General features: G+C 47.4%; 1 protein-coding gene across 3 annotated transcripts in view; it reads right to left on the bottom strand.

Moving 5' to 3' along the window:
* LEF1 (lymphoid enhancer binding factor 1) overlaps positions 1-13,694 on the bottom strand; it is a 66,293-nt gene extending 52,599 nt beyond the window's left edge. For all 3 annotated transcript variants that reach the window (XM_030449652.1, XM_030449654.1, XM_030449653.1), the window contains exons 1-3: positions 13,485-13,694; positions 12,477-12,540; positions 10,882-11,015 (exon numbers count right to left, since the gene is read on the bottom strand). In XM_030449652.1, coding sequence (XP_030305512.1) covers positions 10,882-11,015; positions 12,477-12,540; positions 13,485-13,694 — 408 coding nt within the window. The remainder of the gene's footprint in view (positions 1-10,881; positions 11,016-12,476; positions 12,541-13,484) is intronic.
* Positions 13,695-14,334: the final 640 nt, after the last annotated feature.

The raw sequence follows: 14,334 nt of genomic DNA, 5'->3' as shown, positions 1-14,334 counted from the left end.
TGGGCACATGTTAAAGCATTAAAGCAGTAGGCATTTCAGAATGCCCAGGAATTTAAAGGTTCCTGCTTCAAACCAGCCACCATCTCCTCTGCAAGCCCTCTCCCCACTGGAAGCCACCAAGGTGCAGGGCACAGACATCCCTTGGGTCATGGAAGGCTCCCAACCACAGCTGGAGGAAGTAAAACAGATGCCATCACTGCCCAGATGCCATCCCAAATACCTGCCTCAAGATGTAGCAGATCAAGGTCCTCCCAGCATTTTGTTAAATGACAAAAGCCCCACCCCACTGGTGCCCGGGGGAGATGCTCGAGAAACCCTCCTCAGCCATCCCCAGGGCATCATGTGAAAGAGCCAGGAATGGATGGCAGCTTCCTGAGACAGGGAGAGCACTGCATGGGTTATCTAACTGCTTGTAGGCTGAAATTCTGAGACGGAATGAGATAAAAGTATGGGGGCCCAAATAATGATGAGCCTGCCCCCTCCACTGCAGGGAGAGAGCAAACAAAACAGAGTGGGAAGATATGGGTGCTGTTGTGAGGCAGGGAAAAAAAGAAAAAAAAAAGCCTGCTTTTGACAAAAATTGTTTTAAGCTAATTTTTTTAATCCTATCCTTGCTCTAGTTACAAACTTCAGTGGGATTGTTTGGTACTCAACTGAAACAGAGTGTTAAACACAGCCACAGCCAGCACTGACACCAACTTCTTACCTGCACTTGTTTTAATCCTCTTCATGCACATCCCAGTCCTTCCTGTCTCAGGCTTCTGGTTTGTTTTCAATGAAAAATGACAAAACAACCCAAGAAATGTCTCTTTAAAAGCAAGCTGTAATGTGGGTTCCTGAAGCAAACTCTGGAAATGTGGATTTTGTTCCCAACTCTGCCGTCATTGAAGTCACCCAACAAAAGTTGCTTTTTTCAGGTCCTCATTTGCAGCAGCCTTCTCCCAGACTGTGCCTCTGCTTTTGGAAGCAGGGTGAGAGGAAGCAGGGGACATGACCCCCTCTCTGCCAGTGTGGGAGCCAGGGATAACCTCCTGGGAATCTACTGGCAGCCACTGATGAGCTGTGGTTTCCACGGGTCACATCCTCACGCCAGACTTTAGGTTGGGTAATTATACACAGAATTTACCTATTTCATGCTTAATTGCACAAGACACAATCTTTTGCTCCACCCCTAAAATAGCTACAACCTACCAGCAGCACTTGTGTTACTTCAGCTCTCCCAAACCTGGGCTCAAATCTCAGCTGCTGTCCTACCCATCCATCCCCTCCTGGGAGAACCCAGTGAGCCCATTGGAGCAGGGAAGGTGCAGGAGATGCCTGGAAAGGCCACCATCAGCCCACAGATGACTGCAGAGCTGTGAAATGCTGCCTCCAGAAGAGAAACACAAGACCAACATGTTGGTTCTTCTGCTGACTGAACTTCTGCAAAAATGCTTTGTCCAGAGGATGTTATCCAGAAAGACTCATTTAATGGAGGAAGGCATTTTTGGGGGCAGTGAGCACAACTGCTTCACTAGCAGAATGTGTTTACTTGCATTCCTGGAGCCAGAGCTGGGAGACAAGCTTCAAAACACCCTTTCTGAAACCTCCTAAGAAGTGTCTGCCTCTGCCCCACATACAGGGGTTTCTGAAACAACTGTGATTAAACCACATTTCCCAACTGCACATTTATTGTTCAGCCCCCTTAGCCTGCAATATTTACACACAGATCTCTGGAAAGAAAAAGGAAAAAAAAAAATGAAGAATTTGAAGTTTGAAAGGAAGAAGGAAAGCTTTCTACACAAGTCATCTTAGGAGGTCACTTGAATTAAAAAATTTCCAGCAAAACAGCTTTTTGACCAGCTCTCCTAGTCTCTTAATATTTCCTTATTATGAAGTAGGAAGTAATCTTTCACAGGTCACTCTGACAAGAAGCTTAGTAGTTGCCAGTTTGAAATAAAAATGTGTTTGCAATAGTGCTGTCACACTGTCTGGGGAGCTGCCTAAAAAATCAGCTTTTTTTTGCAGTTCTCCTATTCTGAGTTTTCCTCCTGAAATTTACAAGTAAAATAGAGTCTCCACACTATTAGCTTCGAAACACCCTCAAAGTAACTAAGAGAGGGGGGAAAAAAAGCTACAACAAAACCAGAAAAATCCACACACTTAAGAGCTAAGCTTTTGAAACTTTTATTTCTTTTTTCCTTTAAACCCAACACTGCTTCCTTTTCTTCCTGTACCAGAGGTATTTAAGACATGAAATAATGTGTGAGATTGAGGGGTTTGCAGTAACAAATGTTCTCAAATCCAACATACTCAGTTACAACTTAGTTTTAAAGCTGAATTTCAGCTGTGTGCAGGAGGAAACTGGGCACTAAATAGAACCCAGTATGCTAGGGTGGCAAAACAATAAGCTTTAGGGTAAATTATTTTAATTGCTTATGGTTTTCAAAACATATTTTAGTATAGCCAATACTAGGCTTATATCCCAGTGAACTCCTTTTCCTTCCCAAGTCTCCAACAGCCTGGAGGGGACCTGGGGATGCTGCAACCTCCCCTACCATCCCAGGCTCCTACACCTGAGCATCACCACCCAGCTCACTCCTGCCCAGCTCCTCAAAAGGCTGAACCTCCACATGCAACTACATTTAAGTGAGGCGGACCTGTATGTGAACTAAGGGACTATTTTTACTCTTTATGGGGGCTTATTTACCTGCAGACATTTGAAGGGAGAAACTGAAGTCTCCCCAATCTCAGAGGGGTCCCAGCACTGTGTCAAGCCTGGCTACCCTCCTCCTTCACTTCAACTTTCCTGTAAAAATCATAGAACCACAGAATGTCAGGATGGAAGGGACCTCAAGGGTCATCTGGTCCAGTCCTTCTAATATTATTGTTTACATGAGATGTCTGTTTTAAGAGACAGAAGTGCTGCCAACCTGGCTGCAAGGAGTGCCTCAAGCTGGAACAAGCTGCCCCAATCCCTTCCCTGATGGATGTGAGAAGGGAGTCACTTAGTACAAATTAATTCAGAAAGCTGTGGGGTGGGAAGAGGTTCTGCAGTGCTGTTTTGCATGTTGGGATGTACCACAGGTCAGTGGCAGGAGCCTTGCTCACCATGGTGGTACCTTGGAGTTTCATGAAGCTGCAATGAAGGCAGTACAGGAATGGGGGTGAGGATACAAAAAAACTCAATTACCATTTTTAACTGCAGCTTCCTAAACTTGATGCAGCATCAGTTGAACTTCAGACCCTGAAGGAATCAGGGGATTGTGGCATTTTAACAAAGTAAACACATCTGCATGGCTGGACACACTTTATCTGCATTGTAGCACATCGGCAGGGAAAAGGCCTTCTCCTCAAGCACCCTCTGCATCTGACAAGTGTTGACACCTTCAGTCATCACCTCCATATTGTAGGGGGTTTTTTATGCTAGACAAAGCTTGCCAGTGCAAGATTTAGGAGGGATGAAGAAAGATCAAGGCAAGAAGATATGCCAGAACTGTGGAGAGACAACAGACGGTCACAAAGATAAATCTCTGAGGCGGTTCTGAAATACAGAAAGAGGCAGAAAATGGAAGGAACTGAGCCTTACAGCACAGCTGAGTGACCAGTTACTGAGACAGAGCTTTGGCTCTGAGCAGCTGATGTCACTAGGACCACAACCCAGAAATACAGGGCCTACAGGGATAGCTTTTTAGAGCTCATCATTCTCAATCTCTGAGCCAGCTGCTCACCAGAAACCCTATGTTCCCTTTCCCTCATTTTTTTTTTGGATATAGATGACAAATCAGACCATTTCCAGAGTGGTGTTCTTTGGATAATGCCTGCATCGCCATCCAGACCCCTGTTCAAGCCAGCTAAAGGGCAAGTTGAGCTGCCACCAGTATCAGGGGGATTTCAGCATCATGTCTTTCAACTCCCTGAAATCTCACTCCCCGTGCAGCCGCCGCGGGGTTCGCTGCAGCTCCCACTGCTCGTGGCCGAGCACGGGCAGTGCCTGGCACTATGCTAGACCTGCAGCAGCAGCCCTCCTCAGCCAACCTTCCCTCCTCAGAAAGCAAGGAGGAAAAAAGGTGCAGCAAACAAATGATTTCTCCTGCCCTTTGCTGAAGCAGCATCACGAGAGCTTCACCTGCGCCGCAAGTACCCACGCACACGCCCCTACTCCTTCCAAGCGTTTCAAGAAGGTGGATGGTGGGAAATACATGCATGAAATCATAGGCTCCCAGGGGATTTCTCATTCTTCTGTCAGCCCAGGTAAAGCAGACCTGTCTGCTAACTTGTGTGCTGCTGTCTGAAGCACAGGGCTGCAGTCTGGAAAGCGCCTGGATAGACGGATGCCTTTGGGAATGAAGCGCTCCCTGGTTTGCCTCGTAACTCCTGACCAAAGGGATTCTCTTCCTCTGCTTCATGTGTTACAGCTGGTGACAACAGTACACTTACTTTTCAAGTTAAACTGCTTGTTTTATGAAAATTCAATCCGAGCCTCATAGCTTTACTCTCACAGCTTTTGCTGAGTAAGCTCGTCCCACTGATTTTATGCCTCAACCTTACCTATACCCACAGTCACTTAAAGAAAATAAACAAATGTCGAGTTGACCTTTCAGCTCCATTAAAATGCTCTTCTACACCAGGGGTTTGGCAACTTTGAAGATCACTGGCAAAGATATTCTAGGTCCTTCATCTCAACCCGAAGCATAACCAAGCAAAACCAGGGCCAGAAGGCAGGGGAAGGCAGCCCACTTCTCCCCAGGCAGCTGAGACCATTTTTCTTCCCCATAAGGAGCACAGGCAATCCCTGGCTGATCAGCACGGTTGGCACACGTGTTAACTCCCTACTGTACTTTTAGCTCAATCCCAAAGATTCAATGAATACATTTTTATTTAAGTGCTCAATCACTTTCTTGCTGAGAGGACAGATTCCTTTGAAGTGGGAAACCCAAACTAAATAAACATATCCACAAGATCCAAGTCTCAAAATAGAAGCCATTGGGGTGGCTAGATTAAGTTATTCTGAATGCAATTTTCTGAAGTGAATCAAATGCTTACGAAAGGACCAAAGGAACACAGAGACACTAATCCTCAAACTACCCGGGCAGGAGCAGCTCTCCCAGCAGCTGTGCTGCCTTCCCCATGGTGTCCTAGGAGAAGGGAACAAACCTGATGGCCAGATGAGAAGTGTCTTCATGCCAAACATGCCTTACGACCAAAAGCAGCTTATAGGGAGCTGCCCAATGGCCAGGACAGGGGCAGTTAAATGGGAGTAATTCACACAACAGGAGCATCACAGCTCATGGCTGCCCAGGACACACCCCTGCCCCCACCTAAGGACCCTCAGACCACCCATTTTGTGGGACAGTTTCCCTTGGATGGGCCACATGCTGGATCAGTGCCTGTAGGAGAATTCATCAGGCCACAGGACACACAGACCCTGGTCTGCAAAATGTTCAGTGTCTGTATTAAAGCAGGCTCTGGCACACTTGTCTTCCTCTGAGAGACAGTGTTTTACCACCAGCAAAAAACCCACACGCTTCTGATAGGACTTCAGAAACATTACAGCAGGAATGAAATATTTCTGTAGAGGACATTTCCCTCCCATAACAGGAGGACTTTTTCCTAACTACAAGCAGAAGCTGAGCACCCAGGAGTAGCCAGTCTTGTGGTACCCAGGATTTTCAATGCCTGCAACCATGCAGCGTGGCAAGTATCTGGAAAAAGTCTTTCCTGCTTTTGATGCTTGAACCTGTGGAGCTTCAGGCTTTCTTCTTCAGCCATATCCTCCCTGGCACTTGCAGCCTGTAACAAGCTATTCTTACTAATTTTTTTTAATTATTTTCTAGGCTGGGATTAAGTTGGACGAGAGGTGGCATGGCACCAAAACAACAGGAATGAGATTTTGCTTTGAAATGTCCTTAAGTGGCAGCTCCACTGTTTACAGTTTATATTTAATCAGCTTCTAGATGTATAGGGAAAAAGAGATTTAGGACATAGAGTATACACACACCTGGGTATAAAAAAGCTCCAACTTTGGAAACTTGTAAAGGGTGGGGTTTTTTATTATGTCTTCGTTGAAGACAGACAGACAGACAGACACACAAGTGCTGCCTCTGGACTCAGAGGTCAGGACAACACTTTCTTTCCCACTTGTCCATTCCCAATCACACAGATTTCTTAAACTGCATCATCCTGAGGAGAAAACAGTGAAAGCAGAAAGGCTGCATCCTTCACCAGTAAGCACCCAAAAGAACCCCCTCACGATGGACACACAGACAGAAGACTCTGCCTGGATCGTGCCATCTTATCTCAAGCAACCAGATGAGGCTGCGGACAAAAGCCAACCTGGAGGCACTGCAGTAACTTCTTCTGCCCTCTTTTCCTAACAGAGAGAATTCATTTTACCAAGGGTGAGAAAGAAAGCACCACTCAAACTCAGCCCATGACCATTCATGGCTTGGATTTGTCTTTCAGAGAGACCTGGCTCGCATCTTAGACTGATCAGCTGTGACACTTGAGTCAGAGCAGCTGACAGACGTGTCTGCAGTGCTGGGGTCCTTCTATTAGCACTGAGCAGATTCCTCTTCCCCCCTCGGTGCTGCCATTTGGTGCAACTCACAGAGCCCCTCAGAAAAGAGTGCTAAAATTCCTCTCCGTGCACACACAGATAAACCCTGGCAAGCCTTCCACCCGTAGAGTCAGGAAGCCTCGTGCTCCTCTGCGCCTCATTTTGAAGTTATTTAAGAAGCTGAGCAGCATCATTCAACTTCATTGAGAAGATGTGAGCTGCAGAGGGTGAAGCAGCAAGAGTTTTGGTGGCAGCTGATCTGCTCTGGCCCTCGGTGACCCAGTGCAACCCATTTCCTCAGGCACAGATCTGAGGGTGCAGTGAGAAAAAAAAGAGGCGTGTGACAGGACCTCCAGCCCTTGTAGCATCCTGCTCTGATGCCAGCTTGGGAATTAGTGCTAAGCTTTCTGATGGGTGATACAGGAGCAGGAATTGAGCCCCAACAAAGCCCATTTTAAATACTGGGCCAGGGAGCTTTCAGCTGACCATGGCTCCAAGCAAGTGCCTACAACTTGCACAGTCAGCAAAAGATGACTTGCAGAAAAAGACAGCATTATGAAAAATAAGGTTTATGTCCTTCTGCAGATGGATATGCTAGCTCTAACACTCCTGTACATTCACCAAGGAGTCCCAAAAATTCCCCACAAGCAAGTGAACCAGCCTGCTTTCAGAGGCACAGCAAGATGCAGCTAGGGAAATGAAATCCTCTTCCTAAGGCTTTGTAGCTACTCGTTCTTGCTATTTCTACCCTCATCCTTCCTCCTGTCCATATTAGCCACACAATTTTTCCTGAGGTGTTAACTCTTCAACACAGGAGCTACCTCCACACCCCTTGCCATGAAGAAGCACACAAGGAATATCCAAAAATTTGGGCAGGGTAGGGGGGTCCTGCATATAAATGTTGCTTCAGGCAACATTTGCTTCAGGCTCTCTTAGCAGAATTTCTCCTTGTTTTCAAAGGGATATGCTGTGTTTTGCAAGTAACCCTAAGGTTTCTGTATCCTCCAACCTACTTAGCTCCTCCAGCTGCTGCAAAGAAGCGGTTTAGCCACAAAGAAATAAACCCAGACCCCAACAACAGATAAGAAAAGACAAAAGGGAGGTTGCAGAAATACTCGATCTTCCCATGGAAAGTTTAATTCGTTGGGTAGGAAGGAGTAACAAAGACAAATCTTTTTTTGGGGTGAATTTAAGGCACAGAGAAATGGTTCTTCCTCAGTCACCTGCTTTCTCCCCAAGCTCCCAGCACAGAGATGAGAAAGATTTGCTACCCCAAACTTAGTGTCTTTAACGAAGTAAGAAAATCCCCACACGGAACCAGCTGTCTCCATCTCCCATCTTCAATCCCCCTACAATGCTGAGAACCCACCAAAAGCTATCTCAGGCACACAGGGTGCCCCTTCACCAGGTGTCAGTGTGGTTTTAGTACCATCATGTGCCACTTCTCCTGCAGCTACCCCAACGAACTGCTTTGCCTTTTTTTACTTACCCAGCTATCTGATAAGAATATGCACTGCAGCATGAGGCTCAAATCAGAACTTAAAATTGACACTGCTCCAACAAATCCAGCTTTAAAAAGGGGAATCAGTTTTCAGTAAAATAAAAAAGGGAGTGGGAAAAAAAGGGGGGAAGAAGGGAATACGAGACCATTCTAGCAATAGCATCTTCAGGAATTTGTGAAATCCTTCTCATCCACCTTCTCTCCTCCAAAAGCCACATTTAAATTACACTTTAGTTTTCTTCTCTTAAGGCTTGTTAGGCGTGTTGGGTCTGACTACAGATTTGTATTTCTGATTTTACGGAGCAAGAACGTAAGGTGATTGCCTTTTTTTCCCCACCTATGTTGGCAAAAGTAACTTTTTTTCCCATTCCAAGCAATCTTTGCTCTCTGCACCGGCGCTGCAAGCCTAGGCCATCTCCAACAGAGATGATATCCCTGCTCCAAGCTCTGGATGCCTTTCCCCGGGAGTGCATCCCCCCCCCTCCACCCCCAGCCCTTTGCAGGCAGCCGGGTCCTTTCAAGGGTTTGTGCTGGGCAGCAAAGAAAAAAGATTTCAGCGCCCCAGGGTGGCTTTTTAATCCTGCCTAACACCTCCAGGCAACAGATGCAGCAACAAGGAGCGGCTTTGTCATGCAAATAGCAGGGTGCAGGTACAACACCGCAGGGCTGCTCCCCGCACAAATGGCCAGGGACTGACACCCCAGGGGAGAGCTTCACCTCCTGAGCTTGCCGATCTCCTCTCCCCTCCAGCCCCCGAAAAGGGGGAGCAAACCTGGAGGGCAGTGGTTGGGACCCCGCAGAGGTGCAGAGGCAGCATCGCAGGGTGATGGAGCTGTGGTTTGCCGTGGAGAGAGCGAGCCTGTCACCTCCTGGATGCAGTGTTTTGATCCCGTGCACATTAAAACCCATCTGTCAGCCAAAGATTATAGTTCAATTGAAAAAAAAAAAAAATTATTTTATAACTCGAGCGTGTAGCCCTGTGGTTAAACTGAAAGAACTCCAGGTTTATGTCAAGATTGCAGCCTTGCAAAAAGCACTATTTGACCGTAACAGTGGTGCTGCTGTAAGATGCAAGAGCAACACTGAACTAAATTAGCCCCTCAGATGTTCAGCAGGCAGCTTTACAATCAGAAGGCAGATGCCTTTTCCCTCTCTCCTCCCCTCACATGTACCCAGGTAGGAGGGTTCCTCAAGTACCTGAGCTGACAGCCTCGGTGAGAAGCAGATATTCTGGGGGCATCAGTGTCAGATCAGTAAAGAGCAGCCCCACGGCATGCATACAAGGAGAAAATCCTCAGTGAATAATTACAGTGATGCTGTTATTCAAAGCCCTGCATCAGCACTAGGGACTTTCTTAGGAAGGAAACGTGGGAAAGAGTGGGTTAAAAAAGGTCTCAAGTTTCCCTCTCCTCAAAGGGGCAGGTTTGAGTCTTGGTGCCCTCTTGAGAAGCTGCACCCTTTTCCCAGGGCTACATCAGAACTGAAGATTTCTGTAAAGCAGCATTTACAACGAAAAATATCAACAGACTGTGATCATCAGGCTTCATCTTAAGTGGCTGCAGGCCTCTGAACTGTAATTTATAAACAAACAAGGTCCTTTTTAAAAGGGCAATATATTGCACGAGTTTCTGCATCTTTCAGACACAGACAGAGACATAAAAAGGGCAGATCTGTGTGTTTCCCAGTGCCAAACTGACCTGTCATTCTGAATCCAAACATGTACTAATTTAACACGCTTTGCTACTGTCAAATTAACAATACAGATTAGGGCCCCTCTCTTTTTTGTTTTTGAAATCAAAAGCCACAAACGTGAGGAAAAATCATTAACATGAGAGAGAAAAATTCAAGTCGTTTGACAGGGACCGCCAACAAAAAATCTAAGAGCCAGCAGACAGAAAACTGCTTTATCAGAGAGAAATAACAGCATCCAGCTTCTCATATCACAGCACACACAACTGCAGCAGCATTTTTTCAGCAGGATGCCTACAAGCAAATTTGTTTCCCACTCCACCTCTGGTTGTATTGATATAATTTTACCATTTTCCCATTGCCTCCACATCTCTCTATACATATACCAAGAGGTCTACAGAAATAAATGGGAATTGACTCTCCAAATAGACAATAAATAAATAATAATAAAATGTACATTAAAGCCTATCAAGTGTTCATCTACACCAAGGGAAACAGAGGGACAAAGCTGTAAGAATCAGTGCCAGCCACAATGTAAAGGAAAGCTGTAACTACTGCATCACGGCTGATATTAATTCCTAACCAACCATTTCACACATTGTGGCTGACAATACAGAGTATGTTTCAAATCAATACTGCCAGATACATAAACCTTTCAACAGAGCAACTGATGGCAGAAAGAAAACATCAATCAGCAAAGAGCAAACCATATCAGTAGGAACAACAAAAAACAAGAGTCCAATCTTCTCATTTCCTGACAAGCAACTTTAGCAGTTCTGCTGCCAGACCTCGATTTTCCTCAACAAACGAAGAGTTAAAAGCCAGAAAATTCACATCTGTCCCAGTCACTACAAAGACAGCATTTATATCATTCCGACATACATTATCCCACAGTCATAAACCAGGACTCCCCCTCTGAAGCCCCCAACCCTCTCCAAAGGACGTCAGACATCGCAGACGCTTCTCTCAGCTTTTCTAACGCCATTGCAACCAACACCTCTCAAACTCCACTGCACGGAGGCTCTGAACAGCATCACTGCAACCTTCACCATAAAAGAAGCTACCCCGAAAATCCCAGCACCAACACACACTAGAAAACCAAAGAGGAGGAAAGCCAGCTCGCCATAACCAGTCTTTGGAAGAGATAACTCACTGTTCTGGGGATGGGTGGCGACAGAGATCCATTAGGCATGTACGGGTCGTTATTCATATTTGGCATCATGATATACCCAGAATAACCAGAGTATGATGGTCCCTTGCTGTATAAGCCACTGTCTGGATGCTTTCCTATGGGAGAGGAAACAATGATTACATTATTCCCCACATAGACATTTCTTTTAAGTCAGAGCACTTGAAACAGGTACTGTGCATTCATAAAAATGTTCTGCATGCAAATTGTTTCCTTACTTGTGGAAATTACCTTTGTCAGAAAGTGGTCCACAGCAATTTGTAACCACATTTTTTTAATGAAGGGTTACTTCTTAAAGGAGCAAGAATTCTCGGTGAGGACTAAATGCTTAAAACACAGAATAGCCTCAGAATAACCTAATTGTTTTCCTCATCCCTGTTCAAGCAGGCAGAAACACCACCAGTGACATATTTCTCAGCTAGCAGTTTCCCCCCATTTTATACATCCCTCTAAGATTTGTGGATTCAGAAGTACTGCCAGTACAGGTTTCCAGCATAACTGTTAGGAAAGGGGGGAAGAGAGCAATGATAACAAGATATAATAATTTCCTTCTCTTGGTGAGCCACTGCATACGGCAAACAATCCACTCCGACCATGCTCATCAGAAACAAACAGAGAGCAGGAGCTGGCTTGGAAGGAGACCCTCACAATTTGGGGGAGTGGGCTGTTGAGCACACATAGTACTACAGTTAAGAGGGAAGCCAAGTGAGAGAGGCTATTTTGTAGCAAAATAAAGAAACTTTAGTCCAGGTCCCGCAAAGGGGGGTGAACAGGTCTCCCACCTAAATCACTGTTGACAATGATACTACTCAAAGGTGAGATTTAAAGAGAATGAAAGGCTGAAAAAAAAACCCCAACTATATACAGCTGACCTCCTCCCCTTCACTGCCAAAATGCTATGAGCATGGCCATTACTGCTTTTAGGCTAATGACCAATTTGGAGGAAGATTGTCCCTGAAAGCAGGACTGAACTGTGTCTGTCTTTATAGGGAATTTATGATCTGGTTTAGTTTGTGATGATAAGCATTTCATTTTAAACATAATCTCCCATCACTCCCAGGGTGCATTCTTTGTACGTGTGTCCAGCTTCCTAAGTGATATTCAGTGAACTCTTGTTATTTCCACTGTCCTTCTCAATCAGAATTAACCAGCTGGTACATTAAAGAAAGCAGTGTTCATGCTTAGATTTGGTAGAGGAAATCTAAGCAACAGTCTTTGGTTACGGGGAAAAAACCACCAGGAGTTTCTGAACACACACAACTCGGCTGCACTGTATGAGTGAGGAGACAGATGTGCTCAAACTGCTATCCTAAAAATAGTTATTTCTTCAGCAAAGATCCATTTGGCCTACTTATCAGTTTCTAAACAACTGAGATACCATTTGGTCACTCAAGATAAATGTGCTGTGCATTCATCTCCTTTCTGAACGCACTTCGAAAGCACCTTGGCATCTCACTTCCCCCAAAGATACTAAATTTATGATTCCCAAAAGAAAGCAAACTCCAGTCTGGAGGCTCACAGTGGGACGGTATCACAAGACAGGGCACTGCACTTCTCACCTTCCTCGGAGTGCTCTCTGCCTTTATCATGGTAGGAATCCTGTGCTTGAGTCTGCCTGGAAACCTGACCGCAGGGAATCCACCGTCAGAAAAGAAAAAGAACAAGAAGAAAAGTCATTGCATGGATGCTCATTTGTCAATCACGACGCTGCAGCTTCTTGTAGAAAGAAAAAAAGTTAGGGCAAGAGATAAGCATCTTTCTTTTCCCCTCTTAACCCGCTTGGAAGACAACTGTACCAGAAACGTTTGTGTAAACGATCGTTTTATGACAATGATAATAACTACGGGGCTTTGGCAAGCATTCGTCGCACCCCGCATTTAAAAAAAAGGTCTTATTTCTGGAAAATATTTGGAGCTTCGGGAGTCAAGACACTCGGTAAAAAACCAAACCAAACCAAACCAACACAATTTAAAAAATATCAAAATCAGGTTGTCCGCATTGCCAGACCTTTAAGGAAAAAAAAAATTTAAAAAAAGGAAAAAGGAACGAGAAGAAAAAAAAAACCACAAACAGGTCGCCCGCTCTCCCTGAAGTTGTTTTAGCATCGGGAATTTCTACCCAAACAGTTCTATGCAAATCCCTTAAAAGACTTTGGGGCTAATACTCCGACCCCGCTGATATTACCGAGGAAATTTCATGGCTGCTTGAGGTCTAACACCAAAGCACCGTCGGGGGACTCGCGGGAACATTTTTCGTCCCGATCCGCAGCGCGGAGAGGGCCACCCCCCCCACCCCAGCCCATTCCCGGGTGCGGAGCCGGCCCGGCTCTGCCTGCCGCATTTCTGGGAATGGGAGTTGGGGCGCGATGGTTTGGGGGGTTCTTTCTTTTTTTTTCTTTATTTTCTTTTTAACAGGGGAAAACCGGCAAACTATGGGTTTCTCCAGTGCCCCACTGAAACTCGCTCTCTCCCTCTCTCCCTCCCTGCGGCAGGGTCTGGAGCCCTCCGGCATCCCGTGTCCCCGCCGCCCCTCCGCGCTGCCCCGCGGAGCCCCCCGCGGCCGCGCACCTCGTGCCCGTTGGCGCCGGGGGCGATCTCAGACTCGTTGACGAGGGAGGACTTGATGTCGGCCAGGTCGCCCTCCTCCTCGGGGTGGCTGATCTCGGCGAAGATCTTCTCCTTTTGGGGGTCCCCCTCGTCCTTGAAGGGGATCATCTCGTCGGTGGCGCAGAGCTCCGGGTCCCCCCCGCCGCCCCCGGCCCCCGGCAGCTGCGGCATCCTCACGGCAGCGCGGCGTCTGCTGCGGCCGCCGGCCCGCCGCGGGAAGGGGAGCGGGAGCGGGAGGAGCAGCGGAGGGAGGAGGAGGAGGAGGGAGGAGGAGGAGAGAGAGAGAGAGGAGGAGGAGGAGGAGGAGGAGGGAAGAAGGAAAAATCCCGTGAAGTCCTCGGGGTTGCGCTCGGCAGCTGGAGACCCCACACCCGCCTGCCCGCCCCCTCGGGGCCGAGGTACCCCCGGCTCCCGCTCGGCACCGGCCCCACGGGAAGCTTCTCCCGGTCGCGCCGCACAGCAGGAATAAGTCGAAATAGACCAGCTTGTGTCCCGCCCGCCCCTGGGGACGGCTCCGGGGCCCGCCCCCAGGAGCCCCCTCCTCTCCCATCCACCCCCCTGGGTCCCGGCTCACCCTGGGGGAGAGGGAACACGGAGGGGAGCGGAACCCGCCTGACGCCTCCGAGTGAAGTTGCCGCCACCCGGGCGGGCCCGAGATAAAATGGCTGGGGGGGGGGTGATGGGGGGTGGGGAGGCGGGGGCACCCCGGGAGACGGCCCGCACCCACTGGGTCTTTGTCCACCGCTTCGCCTGGGAGTCCGGGCACGGCTGGGCTCGGCTCAAGGGCACCGCGGAGGGACGGGGGAGGCTC

Source organism: Calypte anna, chromosome 4A (genome assembly GCF_003957555.1).
Source record: "Calypte anna isolate BGI_N300 chromosome 4A, bCalAnn1_v1.p, whole genome shotgun sequence".
NCBI classification, from domain to species: Eukaryota; Metazoa; Chordata; class Aves; order Apodiformes; family Trochilidae; genus Calypte; species Calypte anna.
This window is presented reverse-complemented; position numbering and strand designations above follow the sequence as displayed.